Below are 15,527 nucleotides of genomic sequence, written 5' to 3'. Positions count from 1 at the left end.
TTCCTAACTGCTCAGCCTCACTTCCCTCATCTGTAAAACAGACATGATAACAGTACCAACGCGATAGGCTTGTGAGCATCAAATGAGATCACTCGCGTTAAGAGCTTACTTAGCATAAGCTTACACCACAGCGTCCAATAAATGTTTGCGTTTATTGCATTCCTTGGTATGGCGCCCGGGTCTTGGAGAGGGGGGCATGAAATTAGTATTAATAAGCCTCACGGGCGAGCTACGATCCTACATGCTCAGAATAGCATGACCGGAAATTGGCGAATCTTCGAAATCCGCTGATTCTCGCAAGAGCGCCTTCCGAGGCTCCGCCTCTGGCCCTTCTAGCCACACCACTCTGTGGTAGCAAACCATAGAGTGGCGGAAGTGGCCCGTCCCTTTCCTCTCCGTGTCCAACGGCTCAGCGTGCCTTCTGGGGACTTCTCTGGCGCGAGGCATTGTGGGGTTGCTGGGAGGTCCGGACGCAGAGCTAAGAGGAGTAGCGGACCACTGAATAAGCTTCCAAAATGATGGTGAGTGGCATCTTGTGTATCCGTCGCCATCCACTACCTTCTGGCCGGTGGCTGACGCCGCCTGGCCGGGACCTCCCCCTTAGGGCTCTCTCCTGCCTACTTAGATTCTGTCCTCGCCCCGGTCCCCAATTGTTGGCGGCTACCGCCCGCTGCGGCCTGGCTCGGCCCGGGCACGGAACAGGAGCCTTTGGCTAGGGCTGTGTGGGATTCGAGGGGAGGCTCTGGTCGGGTTGGCTGGGGACTACAAATCCCAGGGTGCTTCGGTGCCGCGAACCCGCGTCGGACACCCGCTTTTTGAGCCCCCCACAATCATGACTTGTGGTAAATCAGTGCGGATTGAGCGTGCATATGCGATCGGCGGCCAGACTTGGAAGTCCTGGGAAATGTGGGTGTAAAGACGGGTGCTTCCTAGAATGGGTAGAGCGCAAGGTGTCAACTCTGGGGTCTGGCTGTACCCCAACCCACCCGTTGCTGCATATTTGAATTCATTCACTCGTTCATTCATTAAGTAAACATGTTTCGTGCTTGCAGAATGTACCATGCCCAGCTGCTGGTTGGGGCGCAGCTCCTCAGCCAGGAGAATGGGCAGGGCAGATGGCGATAGTGCGTCAGAGGTGGGAACACCCAGGCTCCCACTCCAGGCCACCAAACTCGGGGTCTCATTTTCTTAGATTAGGGGAGTTGATGAATCCTGGATGCTCCCTGTAGCCCTTCCCTCTTCCACACACGGCTTCCCTTTCCTCCATCTCATAGCTGCAGGTACCTTCCATGGGTCCCAAGCCTCTATCTCTTGAGTTGCTGTTGAACAGGGCCAGCTTTTAAGGAGGCGTTTGAGGCAAAACCCTGACTGAGATATTGCTTTTGTGCACTTGGCTGTTCACTCATTCATTTTGACTTATCAGTCCGACTGAGTTCTCTTGGTTTTGTTTTTTTTCCTGCTTCCTGCAGCTTTTTCGTCCTGTTAGATGCCAAACTGACACCTATGAGGTGTTCATTCTGCTACCAAATGCCCTATGACTCCAGCTTGTACCCAAGACAGAAGGAACCTGGCATTAAACTGTACACCCTCTGCCCTTCATACTTCCAGTGCGGCCCTTTTTCAGTCCATCTTCAGTGTTATATATTCCTGAAGAGATCTGCATCTTTTGTGCAGAGGCGGCATAGTATAGAACAGTTGAGAGTAAAGGCTCTGGAGCCATGCTGAATGCAGAGGTTTATAACTGCCACTTACTAGGTGTGTGATTTTGAGCCTGTTAAAATTCTGGTCCTCAGTCTGTTAGTGGGGATTAAATAAACTAATACATATAAAGTAAGCACTCAGCAAATGTTAGCTATTTTGCTAGGTAAGTGGTTGCTTGCTTCCTGTCCTCCCTGTAATCGATCCTCTACCAAGGCTACCATGAGTCGGTTGCATTCACAGAACTGGGGATCAGAACCAAAGTTCTGTCTGGTGATAAAATCCTTCACCAAGGGGCTCCTGACCACCACACTTGGGTTTTTGCCTGCTCTGTTTCCCTGCTGTATCGGCTGTTTAGGTCCTTCTGAAACATCTGTTACCAAGAATCCTCCTTGCTGTCATCCAATGGGTCCCTGATATTCTAGAAGCCTTCTGTAACTGGAAGAGAGGTAAAACGGTCCCCCAAATCCTCAGTCCTGTGACTTGAGTACAGCTTGTGCACAGTGTATGCCCTAGCCTTTTGTTGTGAGCACTATAGTCCTTGGCATATAAATACCTATTGTGGTTTTATAGAACACTATGGTTTATAACACTTAATAAAATGTTTTAAGGAGGATGAACAGGAAGACCGTGAAGCCAAAATTCCCAAGCCTTCCATGATACCCTTGGCAGATTATTGGATTTTGATTTTGTTTCTCTACTCGAATAAAATGAGTGTGATCAAAAGTAATTTAGGGACAGAAGCTGGGCTTTCCATAGCAGTGTCTACTCCTGGGGAGCTGGTCGCCGAGGACCCATCCTGCGTGACCTGGCTTGGCTCAGTCTATCTCTGCTACCTCTTTCTCTCCATAGGATCTCTACCCAGCCTGCCATTTCTCTAGGATCTGTAAAGCATAGAGAGCTTGGGGACAATATGGTCAGCTGCTTCCATGCCCTTCTTGTTTTGTACTTAAGAATTCTCCATGAATGTAGCGTCACCACACTGCCAATGCTTTTCCAAAGTCGAGGAGCCAGTGCTATCTTACTTCATCACTATTTTAAGCACTTTTGAGTATGTATAGTTAACAGTTGATATTTTAGCACCAAAAGCTGCTGAATATTGATTGCTTCATGTGTGGCCTAATTTGAGGCACTCTGCAAATTGAGATTAATATAGTCCTTACCTTTGGGAAGCTCATACTTTAAGAAAGTATGGCAAATAGAAAAGTTGTGCTCAAGGGGAAGTGAAGAGAGGGTTATGGGGTCCCCTGTTCAGGTGCCCTTGTTAGCTGCAGTTGAGAAAACTTCCTGGAAGAATTGAGGCTCTGAAGAATTGCTGGCCTGGTGGTAAGAAAGTAGTGTTGGTAGAAGTGGCAGGGTGGCTCTAGTAGATAAGGGTACATTTTGGAGGTGGAGGTGAGAAAAGGTCTACAAAAGTGTTGGGTAAGTTAGCCTGTTGGAGGGGTAGAAGAACCTGTTGAAGGCGGTAGGAAAGGTTTGGGACTCAAGTAGGTTGTTGATTTAAAGTTAAGACCACCTGGGACAAGCGTGGAAGAAGGTGGGGCTTTTGGGGGGGAACACATCTTTCCTTACAGAAGGCATATGAGGGGCCCAAAAGAATGCTGAGAGTATAGAGAAGCCATTTCGTGCTACCAATCTTGGGACGCTACCATGAAAAGGAAGCGTTTTCCCTCCAGCTCATGCCTGGCCCTAGGTTTAGTGGGTTATCTAATAGGAAATTTTTTTTTAAAAAGCAATCTATGATATGCTCATTAGAAAAAAGTTGAAACAAAACAAAATACACAACACAAATTACCAAAACCCTATTTACTACCACTCTTACTTATTAGAATTTGTTGGGCGTCTTTTCAGCCCCTTGTTATGCATTTACACATTGTATTTTGCTCATTCTTACCTATTTTCTAGTTTTTTGGTTTTTGTTTTCTTTTTTTAATGTAAATTAGACTGTGCCATTCTTCTGCTGCAAATCTTTCCAGGGCTTATCTTCTTTGTAGGAATAAAATCCAAACTCCTTAACATAATCTACAAGTGAGTACGTGGTGTGGTTCCTGCCTCTTCATCCTTATTCCAACCTTCCACTTATTCACTACCCTCCAGCTGCTCTGGCCAAAGGACTTGGCGTCTTCCTGCCGGGTTGCTAGACTGTTGTGTGTGAATTCCTGAGTCCTTGTTGTTAGGGTGAGACAGCCCTGTGTTTTCCTGGGCCTTCCCTTCTCAGACACCTGAAGTACCCCTAAGAGTGGACGTAGGCAGTAGCTTTCGAACTGTATCTTGTACTTCACCGTAAGAAATAAATTTTAAATCATAGCCTAATAACACACATATAACAAAAGCTTTGAAACAGTGTGTCCCCTTACTGTATTGTTTCATACACAGACGACTAGACATAGGCACTGGGGAGATTGGGTTTGGGTCATGAGCTCATCCCTGAAGCACAAGTTTGGACGCAGAGACAAAGAAGTCTGGTTTGCTAAGCTGAGGAATTACTGTCTGCAAAGGTATCTAAGCAGTCCCTTTAAAATAAGCAAGTATCCCTGTCTTCCAGAGTTTCTCAAGCAGCTTGGCAAATTAAGCCTCTTCAGGGATAGTGACTGTTCTGGAGGCCGTTGCAAAATAGGAGAATAACTTCTTTGGTGTGTCTGATTGGAGATGAGTCCCAGCAATAAAACAGAAATGTTGCTGTACGAATTAGATTTGTTGTCATTTTGTGAGGCAGGACAACGGTGCTACTTGTTTCTCTGCCTGACTACTTCCTGACACTCGAGTTAAACATCATTCGTAAAACTGCCTGCCTGGGCCTCTCCAGGACAACACCTGAAGCTATGGACACCTCGTGTTTTGCATCAGTGCCCATCTACGTCTCTAGGATTAAGCTGTAATGCACATAACTGGAGGTTTTGCTGGAGGGTGAATGCTGAGCATACCCTGCTGCTTCCTCCTGTGCCGTGACCTAATTCCTCAACCCTGGGAATGGGGGCAGAAGTTGAAAAGGCTGTGCTCATTCAGCTGGGCACCAGAGACCACATTACTATTTGATTGGTTCTTTTAAACAAAATCATTGCTTCTCAAACCATTTTCTAGCACACCTGCCAGGTATGCTGTGGTCTTGGCAATATCTCTGGAGGTAGAGTCTGTTTAAGGAATGGATGTGGTGGACAGTGGGGGAATGGTTTAAAAAGGCCACCAGATATTTCTGTTATGGGGGAGCTGGGAGCATTTTTCTTCACTCTTCCCTCCTTGAGTTTAATAGTGATAAATGATTATTAAAAGCAGTCAATTGCTTTTTCTTTTCTAGCCCACACCAGTTATCCTGTTGAAAGAGGGGACTGATAGCTCCCAAGGCATCCCCCAGCTTGTAAGTAACATCAGTGCCTGCCAGGTGATTGCCGAGGCTGTAAGAACCACCCTGGGCCCCCGTGGCATGGACAAGCTCATTGTGGATGGCCGCGGTAAGTCTGCAGGGTTCCTCCGGCCAGTGTACAGGACAGGAGGCTTCTGGGGAGTGTTTGGAACTGGCAGAGGTTGGCATCAGAAATCCAGCTGCTTCTCGATCTCTGAGTGATTGCCCACATGAAGCGGTTCCATTTCATACATGGTCCTCAATGCTGAGCCCTGCAGGACTATATGGGAGAAGCTGGGCTTAGGCGACTATTGCCTTGTAGCGAGATACAGCCTAGAGACATGAAATAGAACTATCGGGAGTTGCCTGGGGTCCCTCCCATTGTATCGTGTTGCCAAAACAAACAAGTTCCCTTTTCTGTTTTAGTGTATTAATTGACATGTGAGATACTGGAGTATTAACTGTTACAAATATCTAAATGATTGCTCGTTTTCATTTTAAAAATATTTTTCACATCCAGTGAGGGGTGCTAAATACTGTTCAGAGAAAATCAGGAGCTCATGGCCTTTGGAAGCTTGTGATTTTAGATGGCCCTTTGTGCACAGAACTAACTCTAAAAAGGTCAGAGTGTTCCCGCCGTGATCCCCTCTGCCCCACCCCAATACAGGGTCCTTGGGCTCCAAGGCCAACTAGAAGACAGAATTTAAGAAAGGGTCTTTCAATTTTTACTTTGTGTTTGTTCCTTTTAAGGCAAAGCCACAATTTCTAATGATGGGGCCACGATTCTGAAACTCCTTGACGTTGTCCACCCTGCAGCAAAGACTTTAGTGGACATTGCCAAATCCCAAGATGCTGAGGTAGGAAAGTCAAGCAGATGTGTTTAAACGGAGGTTGGAACACATGCCTACTACCATGTTTCCCCGAAAATAAGACCTAGCTGGACCACCAGCTCTAATGTGTCTTTTGGAGCAAAAATTAATATAAGACCCAGTCTTATTTTACTGTAAGACCGGGTCTATGATATGACGTGATATGATGGGGTCTTATATTAATGTTCGCTCCAAAAAACGCATTAGAGCTGATTGTCCGGCGAGGTCTTAGTTTCGGGGAAACGGTAGCTCCTTCACTTGCCTCTCTTTGACAGGTTTTGATTTTATATCTACAGTTACAGTTTCAAGAGTAATGCATGCTTGTAAAAATACTTAGCTAGAGCTTATAATCTTTTAAAATTCATACTGTTCCACTGCATGTAGCGGAGATCTGAGGACCAAGCCTGGGTGTTGTCATTCATTTGAGTTGCTAGGTAAATAATTTAACTTCTCGTCTGTTAGTCACCTTATAAAATGGGGCTGGAAACTAAGGTTTCCAGTCCCCCCTCCCCTTTTTTTATGGTAGTAAAATATACATAACAAAATCCACCGTTTTAATGTGTACAATTCAGTGGCATTAACCAGGCTGCCTTTTAAAAAATCATTTCTTACAACTGGCATCTTGATAATAAATGTTGAGAGCGATAGGTTTATATTTTAGAGTATTACCCATATGTCCTGAAGTTATATGAAAAGGTTTATTTGGACCCAGTAGCCTGTACAACAGTATGGTTTATATAAAATAAAAGTCAGAAGACATTAAAAGGATTTGACGTTTTAATGTCTTCAACAAGTGAGTAATACCTTTCTGTCCAGGAATTTGGCCGCTTAAACCCTTTAACCCTTTTCCCCCTTGAGAAGTCTTTATATGACACGGTGGACATAAGTAAGTTGCAAATAAAATTATTCCAAATCAGAGGTTGGCCAGTTTCCTTACAAGCTCTTACTCTTTTTCTCCCTCATTAAAAATAGGGTGTAGGTGCCATCATAGAAAATTACTGTGTAGGAAAGATTAGCAGACTTGTAATCTGCTTATTCCAAATAGCATTTAACATATAAAGGACTTTGTTTGGTCCCGGGAGGTTTGTTTCAGTGGGACTTGGCTGGAAATTATGTTTTTTGTAAACTCCTGTAGTACTTTGTGCTCCTTAAAGAATATTTATCTCGTGCTTCTTGCTACCATGGTTATTTGGGACGTGTAAGCCTTGTGTTATAAGCATGACTGGGATGCCTGATTCATTATAGTGCCTTGTATGTGATGAGCAAGTTCTCAGTTAATTTGCCTATATGATTTCATATGCCAAGGAAATTTGATTGTCCACATCAGTCCTCTTTGGAGAATGGTCCTGGTCTGGGGAATTAATTTTGTAGCTCCGGACGATTTGGTGGCATGGGTACCTAACTACCAGCACCTTCTTTCTACTTGTTATAAACATCTGTGCTTCCAGAAAGAAGCTTCACAGCCATTTAAACAGTCACCAGTTTAAATGGGTAGATTGCCTAAAAATGGAGTTTGGGGGCTTTATCCCTGAACATGAGAAGACATGAGTTTCCTGTCATCCTCTTCCAGGTCGGTGATGGCACTACCTCAGTGACCCTGCTGGCTGCAGAGTTTCTGAAGCAGGTGAAACCCTATGTGGAGGAAGGTTTGCATCCACAGATCATCATCCGAGCTTTCCGCACGGCCACCCAGTTGGTAAGGGAGCACTGGCTAACTTCGCCAGGGCCTGGGCACCTTCGTATTTCTCTTCGGATGATACCTTCACTGGAGTGGGGAAAGACTGGGAGAGCGTTCCTCGGGCGTTTTCTGCATCCTGCTCCCTAGGAATCTCAGTTCTACCATTCAGGAGCTATTTGACTAGATACATTACCTGAATCTCTTTAAGCCTCAGGTTTCCCGATAGACTATGATGTCGACATGTCATAGGCTCTCAGAAAGTGAGAGCTATTTTTTTTATCAGTACTTCATTGCACATCTTGAGACCTGGCTCTTATTGACCTTAGACTTTCATTCTGTGACCTGGAGCAAGTCATTCTCTCTATGCCTTACTTTCTCTCTTTACTAGCTCTGTTTCAGGCTGGTGACATTAAAATGAGGTATATGAGAAGTGAGATGCACGTATAGCATATTGTGTAACATTAATTAATTATTTAAAGTTAAATTAATATTTAAAGTGCTAGAAGTTGTCATAGATGTTTTTCATAGGCCAGAGATTTGGCCTAACTTAGTGTTGTAGCTTGTTTCTACTCGTTTGTTTTAGTGTGTTACCTGCATATCCAGAGCTAAATCCTGAAAGCACCCTGAAGGTTCTTCCGAACTACACCTACCCTACATTTCTAAACTATAGAGATTTACATTTTTGTGGGCAGCTGTAAGAAATATTGTTTAAGTTGTAAAGTAGAAATGCTTAAGATTTGGGAATAAACAGGTTAGGGTCTAGCAAGAGAGGCTGGGATGCACTTCTCCTGTTTGTCTATAGCAGGACTCACTCAGTTTCTGTTCTTGGCAGGCAGTTAACAAGATCAAAGAGATTGCTGTGACTGTGAAGAAGGAAGATAAAGTGTAAGTATGTGGTGGGCTTTGTGAGAAGCTTGACTCTGTGGCCAAATTCAAATTGGATGCAAAGCATGTTGCGATCCCTGTATGGGCCTGGGGCTGTTTGGCTCTTGCTGGACCCTTGGCTGTGCCCCAGGCCACTCGGCACAAAAGAGGCTGATAGACTAGTTTAAAAGCTGTCACACATGAGGTCTTTGCCTGCAGTCACCATCTGTCACTGATAGTCTTCCCTAAAGACACAGAAGTTGGTGGGGATGGAGTTAAGAGACTGGAACGGAAAGCACTTCCACACAGTAGTAGAATCAGACAAGAGAGGCTTTCAAGGCCTGATGCAGATTCCACCGTTGTGTCCCAGGGAGCAGAGGAGGCTGCTGGAGAAGTGTGCTATGACTGCTCTGAGCTCCAAGCTGATCTCCCAGCAGAAAGCCTTCTTCGCCAAGATGGTGGTGGATGCGGTGATAATGCTCGACGATTTGCTGCAGCTCAAAATGATTGGAATCAAGAAGGTGCAAGGTGGAGCCCTAGAGGTAAGCCTGCTGTGGCCTCCACAGGAGGCTCCTGCTTTCTCATTGACCTTTCCGACAACGTGGTGTCGGAGAGCATACATTACAGGGGTAGAGAGAACGCAAGTTGGACTGGGAGTCAGGCTTGGGCTGTATTCCCCATCCTGCCCGATAGGCTGTGACTGTACATACATTATGTAACCTCTCTGGGCCTATATTGTCAGCAGAATGGTGACAACTGGCTGAGTTTCAGAATCTCAGTGTTGATGGGGGATGGGATAGGGCTAGCTCTGATAAATTATCTATGACCCTCTCAATGAATAAATCTCAGCAGTGCTTTCCAGTGCATTCTTCTCCAAGTGATATCACCAAGCTCTCCCTTCTTTTATTCATTTATCTTGAATAGACGATACATAGTTCAAACTGTATAAAAGGACCTAAAGGAAAAAATGAATGTCCCCTAAACCACTCCTGCCTCAGATTCGACCACAGTTGAGTCTGTGTGTCTGTGTGTGTGTCCTTCCAGAATGATCTGCGCATCTATAAACACGTGTAAATATTGCTTTCTTAAACACAAATGTTAGCTTGTAACACATAAACTTAGGAAACAAAAGTTTTCTGCAACATTTGTCCATTTAACTACATGTTTTAAAATTTGATCTATGTCAGCATGTGTAGCTCTTACCTCACTGCTGCCCAGTCACTCAAACCAGAAATCTGGGGTCATCCTTGAAAACCTTTTCAGCTCCCCACAACCTGTCATTTTGCCTACCAATTTATTTCTTTAATCTGTCTCTTTCACTTATTCCCAAGACAATTGTCCTGGCAGTGGTCACCATTCCTCCAGTCTTGCATCCCCTCAATCCATTTTACTTTCCGTTGCAAGATGAAGTTCCCCAATTTGTTACCCTTGTGTAAAGCCCTTTGGGGTTCTGCATTGCACACAGGGTAAGAACCAGGCCTTAGCAGAGCCTGTAAGATTCTCTTAAACGGGTCCCTGCTTTTTACTTTATATTACAGCAACTGCACATGTTTTCATTCCCTGATTCCACCACATTGCCTCCGCCTCTTGGAAACACTTCTTTGTTCCTTTTTTCTGTTTGACTAATTTCTCCTCAGCCATCTTGATTCAGCTCAGGCCTCACCCCCGTTAGGAGGCTGTGGATTTGATGATCTGTTCACTGACAGGCCACAGGAGTAGAGATCAGGATTGTAGGTTAGCACTGGCAGAGAACATTCAGGTCACTGAACTGAGTGCCCCGTTTTATGGACTGGGAAATGACTTGGTCATTTAGTGAGGAGGAGATCTGAAATTTGAACCTGAGTCTCCTGATAGTGCTGAAGTCATTCCCAGGTGCAACATGCTTTCTATTATTCCTTGCTATTAAATCCAACCCACAGGAAGCTCTGTTAGGGAAAAAGCAGGAGAAGTTCATGTTTTGAGGGATTGAGGTATGGGAAGCCACAGTGATAACTTGGGAACTGTGCAGGGTATTTCTGACCCTTCTGACCTTTTGGCTTCATCTCCTGGGAAGAGGAAGCGTCTAGGCTATAGCATACATGCGGGAATATATATGTATGTATGTAGGTAGGTGGGTGGGTGAGTGGGTATGGAAACGTGTGTGCGCATGCGCGTGCATAGTGCAGGTGGGGAAGGGGATGTATAGGTGTGTGCAGCAGAAGACGGGGTTGGGAATGGGAAGGCGAAAGCATTAGACAGCCTGTGGGTCATTCGTAAATGCCTCGCTTGTTTCCTGGTACTGTACGTAAATACAGCATTATCCCTTGGCACCTGCTTTGGAGGCCCGTCTTTCCCTAAACAGGCCTTTACTGTGCGTAGTCTCTGCAAGCTGAATGATTTTCCTTATACTGAAGGGACAACCAAAATATGGTGTGTGTTTTTCCCAGCTTTTATGATAATGGCGAAGGTTTTGTTAAAACAGTGAAACAAATGCATGGTTAACTCTTTCTGGTTCACAGACAAGGACACGTATTAGTCCAACATACCACCTGCTTGATTTCATGCCAGCACTGAACTGTTGAACTGCTTGTGTTTTTGAACAGGAGTCCCAGCTGGTAGCCGGCGTTGCATTCAAGAAGACTTTCTCTTACGCTGGGTTTGAAATGCAACCCAAAAAGTACTATAATCCAAAGATCGCCCTTTTGAATGTTGAGCTCGAACTGAAAGCTGAGAAAGATAATGCTGAAGTCAGAGTCCACACGGTGGAGGTAGGTCCCAGCAGCTGGCAGTGGTGTGGAAATGGGCAGCTTTCTGGGTGAAAGCCTTGAGTTTTGTGGCTGTCTTGGGTCCAGCTCTGCTTTTCAGGCTTCTGTAGGTCCCTTTTTCCTCCTGTCCCCCTAAATACTGATATCTAAATACTGAGCCCACTTTTTTTGTCTCACTGAATAGTCTCTCTGAGTGACCTGGACCTGAGGAGATTGGGATAGGGCAGACCTGCTGACGTATTCTCCTCTCCCCAGAGAAGGGGCTGCTAAGGGCTTGAGCTGTCTAGTTAGCCCAGTATTTTGATTCCTCTGGTTTGGGCAGCTGTGGGCACCTCCCCTTTTAGACTGCAAGGGACTGGTGTGCTCCCTTCATGGATCTTACCAAGGCTGTCTCTGCAAAGAGCAGTGACACCCAGGTGTCAGCAAATACGCGTGGGAAATGTGTCTCAAACTGAGAACGGCCTTTGGGGGAAGAGGTCTTGTCACTGGGGACTCCGGGGGTGCAGCGCCTCAGAGGCGGCTAGAACTCACCCAGACTAAACTTATTTCTCACACCTTGGCAGTGCCGGCTCTAGAGTAGCTCCCCTCTCTGGGGTTACTTTCTGCTTTTGTGTTTGAAAGTTTTAGGTGATCCCTGAGTTGTCTTGTAGGGTCCTTGGTTACTTGGACTGAGGAATGGCTATTCTGTTTACCACCGTTGATTCTCAGATAGATTAGTACCTTTTATCTTAGGAGCCATGCCTTAGCCCGCCGTATATGCTAACCTCCACTCTAAAGCATCCTCCTTTTCTGGGTCTCTTCAGGATTATCAGGCAATTGTTGATGCTGAGTGGAACATTCTCTATGACAAGTTAGAGAAGATCCATCATTCTGGAGCCAAAGTCATCTTGTCCAAACTGCCCATTGGGGATGTGGCCACCCAGTACTTTGCCGACAGGGACATGTTCTGTGCTGGCCGAGTGCCGGAGGAGGATCTGAAGAGGACGATGATGGTAAACCAGCTTCCAAAGGCCGCTGCTGGGTCTTTGCGGCCTGCAGGGCTTTTTATTTACCTTTCATGTGGTTTACAGAGGAAACAGCAGTCTCTGCGTGACGCCATCGTGGTTGTCAGACAGCCCTTCACGGTGCTGGGCTGGTGGCTTCCTGCCTACACGGTCAGGCTGGCCTGTGAATCCAGGCCTGTCTTAACTGTCTTTGCCCGGAAGCACTCCAGTCCCGGTGTGTGTGTGTGCTCAGATACAAAGCTAGTCTAACCAAAACTGCTCAGGAAATCTGAGTCGTGAGGAGCCTAACAGTAACGCTGTGATTAGCTGGATAAATTCACGTAGTGATGTTTCCAGCCAAGTTTCCTTCCTCTTTTCTTGAGTGTCTCACCAAAGGCGCTTACAGTCTAAAGCACTGATCCTGACTTCAGTTGCTGGGCCTAAAGCACCCTAGTTTTGGGGAGGGGTGTTGGGTGAAGCATAGGATCCCCGTCTCCTTTTAACTAGGCCCTGTTTTCCCTCAGTTCTGTTTTGTTTTCTCCTTTTGGATGGGGTAAGCGTCACCTGGAGGTCAAGGGTAAGTGGGTTATCCACTGCAGAGGGCTCGGCATCGTAGCGGAGTCCAGCATGGCAGTTGGTTGAGCCCGGGTAGCAGGACGCTTGCTGGCGCGTTGTGAGCCCTCACTGCTAGATGACCTTGCCTTCTTGTGCCCCTCAGGCCTGCGGAGGCTCCATCCAGACCAGTGTGAATGCTCTGTCAGCAGATGTGCTGGGCTTCTGCCAGGTCTTTGAGGAGACCCAGATTGGAGGCGAGAGGTGAGACGCAGGCCCGGGCTGCATCTTGGCTGAGCTCACGACACTTGCCTGGGTCTGGCCACCTGCCGTCCTTTGGGTGTGGTTTATAGCATGTGCTACTCTTTTTTGAGGTCTCACCTTTTGGGGCATAAAGAACTCAGATAGAATGTTTTTGGTTGGAAGAAGATTGCGTTGGGTCTAAAGTCTACAATCTTTTATGTCCCAGTGGTCCAGCCCGAGAACTTCCCAAGAAGATGTCTTTGAGGGTGGGATTGGAGAACCTTAGTGAGGAACAGAAGAGCAGCTGCTGAGTTTTGGGAGGAGTTGGTGAGGTCAGAACACAGAAGGGTGGCAGCGCCCAGGATTTCACATGTGTGATTTGACCCTGGGTGTAGGTACAATTTCTTCACTGGCTGCCCCAAGGCTAAGACTTGCACCATCATCCTCCGCGGTGGCGCCGAGCAGTTTATGGAGGAGACAGAGCGGTCCCTGCACGACGCCATCATGATTGTGAGGCGGGCCATCAAGGTACCGGCTGGTGGCTGCCTGCCTGCACAGCCCGTTCTCCCTCCCGCGCTGATGAAACCCTGGATTTGTGCGACGATTCCTTCCCCGGGGTGGCATGCAGGCCCTGATTTGCCTCACAAATCATAGGGAAACAGCCTCAGTCTCTCAAAATAGGTCGTGCTGCTTCTAAGACTTATTCTTGTGAGCAGACTGGAGCTGAGGTAGCCAGCCGTCTGGGATTGTGCCAGTTTCCTCAAGCCACAGGCGACCTTGAAGCTAGTCAGGAACCAGAAGGTTCACTGGGTTGAAGTTGGGATGTGGTAGAGGAGGGCCATGTCGAGGCCTTCTGGGGCTGGAGATGGAAGGAAGGAGGAGGAACCACTCTCTTTCTGGGCTGGGGGACCTACTGGCTGAGTGGCCCAACGCCTCTGTGGCTGGAGCTTGGACCAGGGGGGACCACGTGTATTGAGAGGTGGGTCTGGTCTCTGCAGAACGATTCCGTGGTGGCTGGTGGCGGGGCCATTGAGATGGAGCTCTCCAAGTACCTGCGGGATTATTCAAGGACCATTCCAGGAAAACAGCAGCTGTTGATAGGGGCATATGCCAAGGCCCTGGAAATTATCCCACGCCAGCTGTGTGACAATGCTGGCTTTGATGCCACAAACATCCTCAATAAGCTGCGGGCACGGCATGCCCAGGTAGGTCTTTCGTCTCCTCAGGGTCCAGGGATTGGGTGGATGGTGTGGATTCTGAGAGTGTGCTGTGCTTGTTCACACTCTGCTCAGCCCAGGTGACAGGACTGGAACTAAGCGCAGTACCAACTAACTGCCTCCTCTGAAGGCAGACGCAAAGCCAGGACTGGAGGCCCAGGGTTCCTTCGGTGCTTCTACCAAGAGTATGGCCACGCCACAGTGTGGTGAGAGGAACCATGGAACCCTGTGGTCCACTCCTGGCAGCACCCTGACCACATGCAGTAGTTTCTGGGTGTGGTGAGCACCCCAGAGCCCCGCTGACACGTGGGCCAGCCGTGGCTCTACCACCTGCAGGTTGTCACCTCTCTCAGAATATCATTTGTTCATTTGCTGTTTAGCAAATACATGTTTAGAGGTGTTAGGTGCTGGGCAGCCTTCGGTGAATGACCTTGCTTCTGACACGGGTTAGGGTTTTGAGCAAGTGACTGTCCCTCTGTGTCGGTTTCCTCATCTGTAAAATGGGGATTAATGGAAACAGTGAGAGAATATGGTGAGAGAAGGGATTGGAAAGTGTTTCTCCTGAGAACCATGGTTGGATGTATGCAGCCCTCCCCGACTGCAGCTTGCCTCCACGCGGGCCAGAGCTCCCGTGTGATCAGCACGTCCAAGGTTGGCAGGGGCAGGGGTGGGAAGAGGTACACTTCAGCTTCCTGTTGCGATGCCACAGGCAGATGCCATCTTCCTCGGGGAAGTGCCAGGACGTTCAGAGTCAGGATTCTTAACATTCCGAGTCGTGGGGAAGGAGGGAACAAGGGAGGGTCTGCGAAAAGCCATGTGAAGCAGTTCCGTGTTTCCCTGTCCCCTCAGGGGGGCATATGGTACGGGGTGGACGTCAACAACGAGGACATTGCTGACAACTTTGAGGCCTTCGTGTGGGAGCCAGCGATGGTGCGGATCAATGCCCTGACGGCCGCCTCCGAGGCCGCGTGCCTCATCGTGTCCGTCGACGAAACCATCAAGAACCCCCGCTCGACAGTGGACGCCCCCCCGGCTGCAGGCCGGGGCCGAGGCCGTGGCCGCCCCCACTGAGAGGCGTCCCAGCCCTCGTGGGCTGGCAGGCGTGCTGGCTGTAGGGCTGCTGACCCCCCCGCCCCCGTGTCGGTTCATCGGTGTTACAAGGAAGGAGTAGTGATTGGCCCTCTCTGTGCTCACTGAGGTTATTTAAATAAAACTTAAGACTTAGAATTCACTTTGCAAATTATTTGGATCAGGAGTTTTACTCATAAATGCCTTGATTACAGCTCAGGATTTTCGTTTTGTGTGTACTCACCCAAAAGGTGAGTCTTCTCACCTTTTG

The 15,527-nt window shown here is 47.6% G+C and overlaps 1 protein-coding gene across 1 annotated transcript; it reads left to right on the top strand.

Annotated features, from left to right (window-relative positions):
* The first annotated feature begins 363 nt into the window (after window positions 1-363).
* CCT7 (chaperonin containing TCP1 subunit 7) lies at window positions 364-15,431 on the top strand. Its single transcript, XM_033125569.1, has 12 exons — window positions 364-521; window positions 4,994-5,147; window positions 5,789-5,895; window positions 7,478-7,603; window positions 8,418-8,470; window positions 8,820-8,991; window positions 11,032-11,196; window positions 11,997-12,185; window positions 12,895-12,992; window positions 13,367-13,499; window positions 13,970-14,176; window positions 15,038-15,431. The coding sequence occupies exons 1-12, from the start codon at window positions 516-518 to the stop codon at window positions 15,257-15,259; spliced, it is 1,632 nt and encodes a 543-aa protein (XP_032981460.1). The 5' UTR covers window positions 364-515; the 3' UTR covers window positions 15,260-15,431.
* The last annotated feature ends 96 nt before the right edge of the window (window positions 15,432-15,527 follow it).

Source organism: Rhinolophus ferrumequinum, chromosome 13, assembly GCF_004115265.2.
Source record: "Rhinolophus ferrumequinum isolate MPI-CBG mRhiFer1 chromosome 13, mRhiFer1_v1.p, whole genome shotgun sequence".
Taxonomy (NCBI): domain Eukaryota; kingdom Metazoa; phylum Chordata; class Mammalia; order Chiroptera; family Rhinolophidae; genus Rhinolophus; species Rhinolophus ferrumequinum.
The sequence above is the reverse complement of the archived record's forward strand: the minus strand, read 5'-3'. Positions and strand labels throughout refer to the sequence as shown.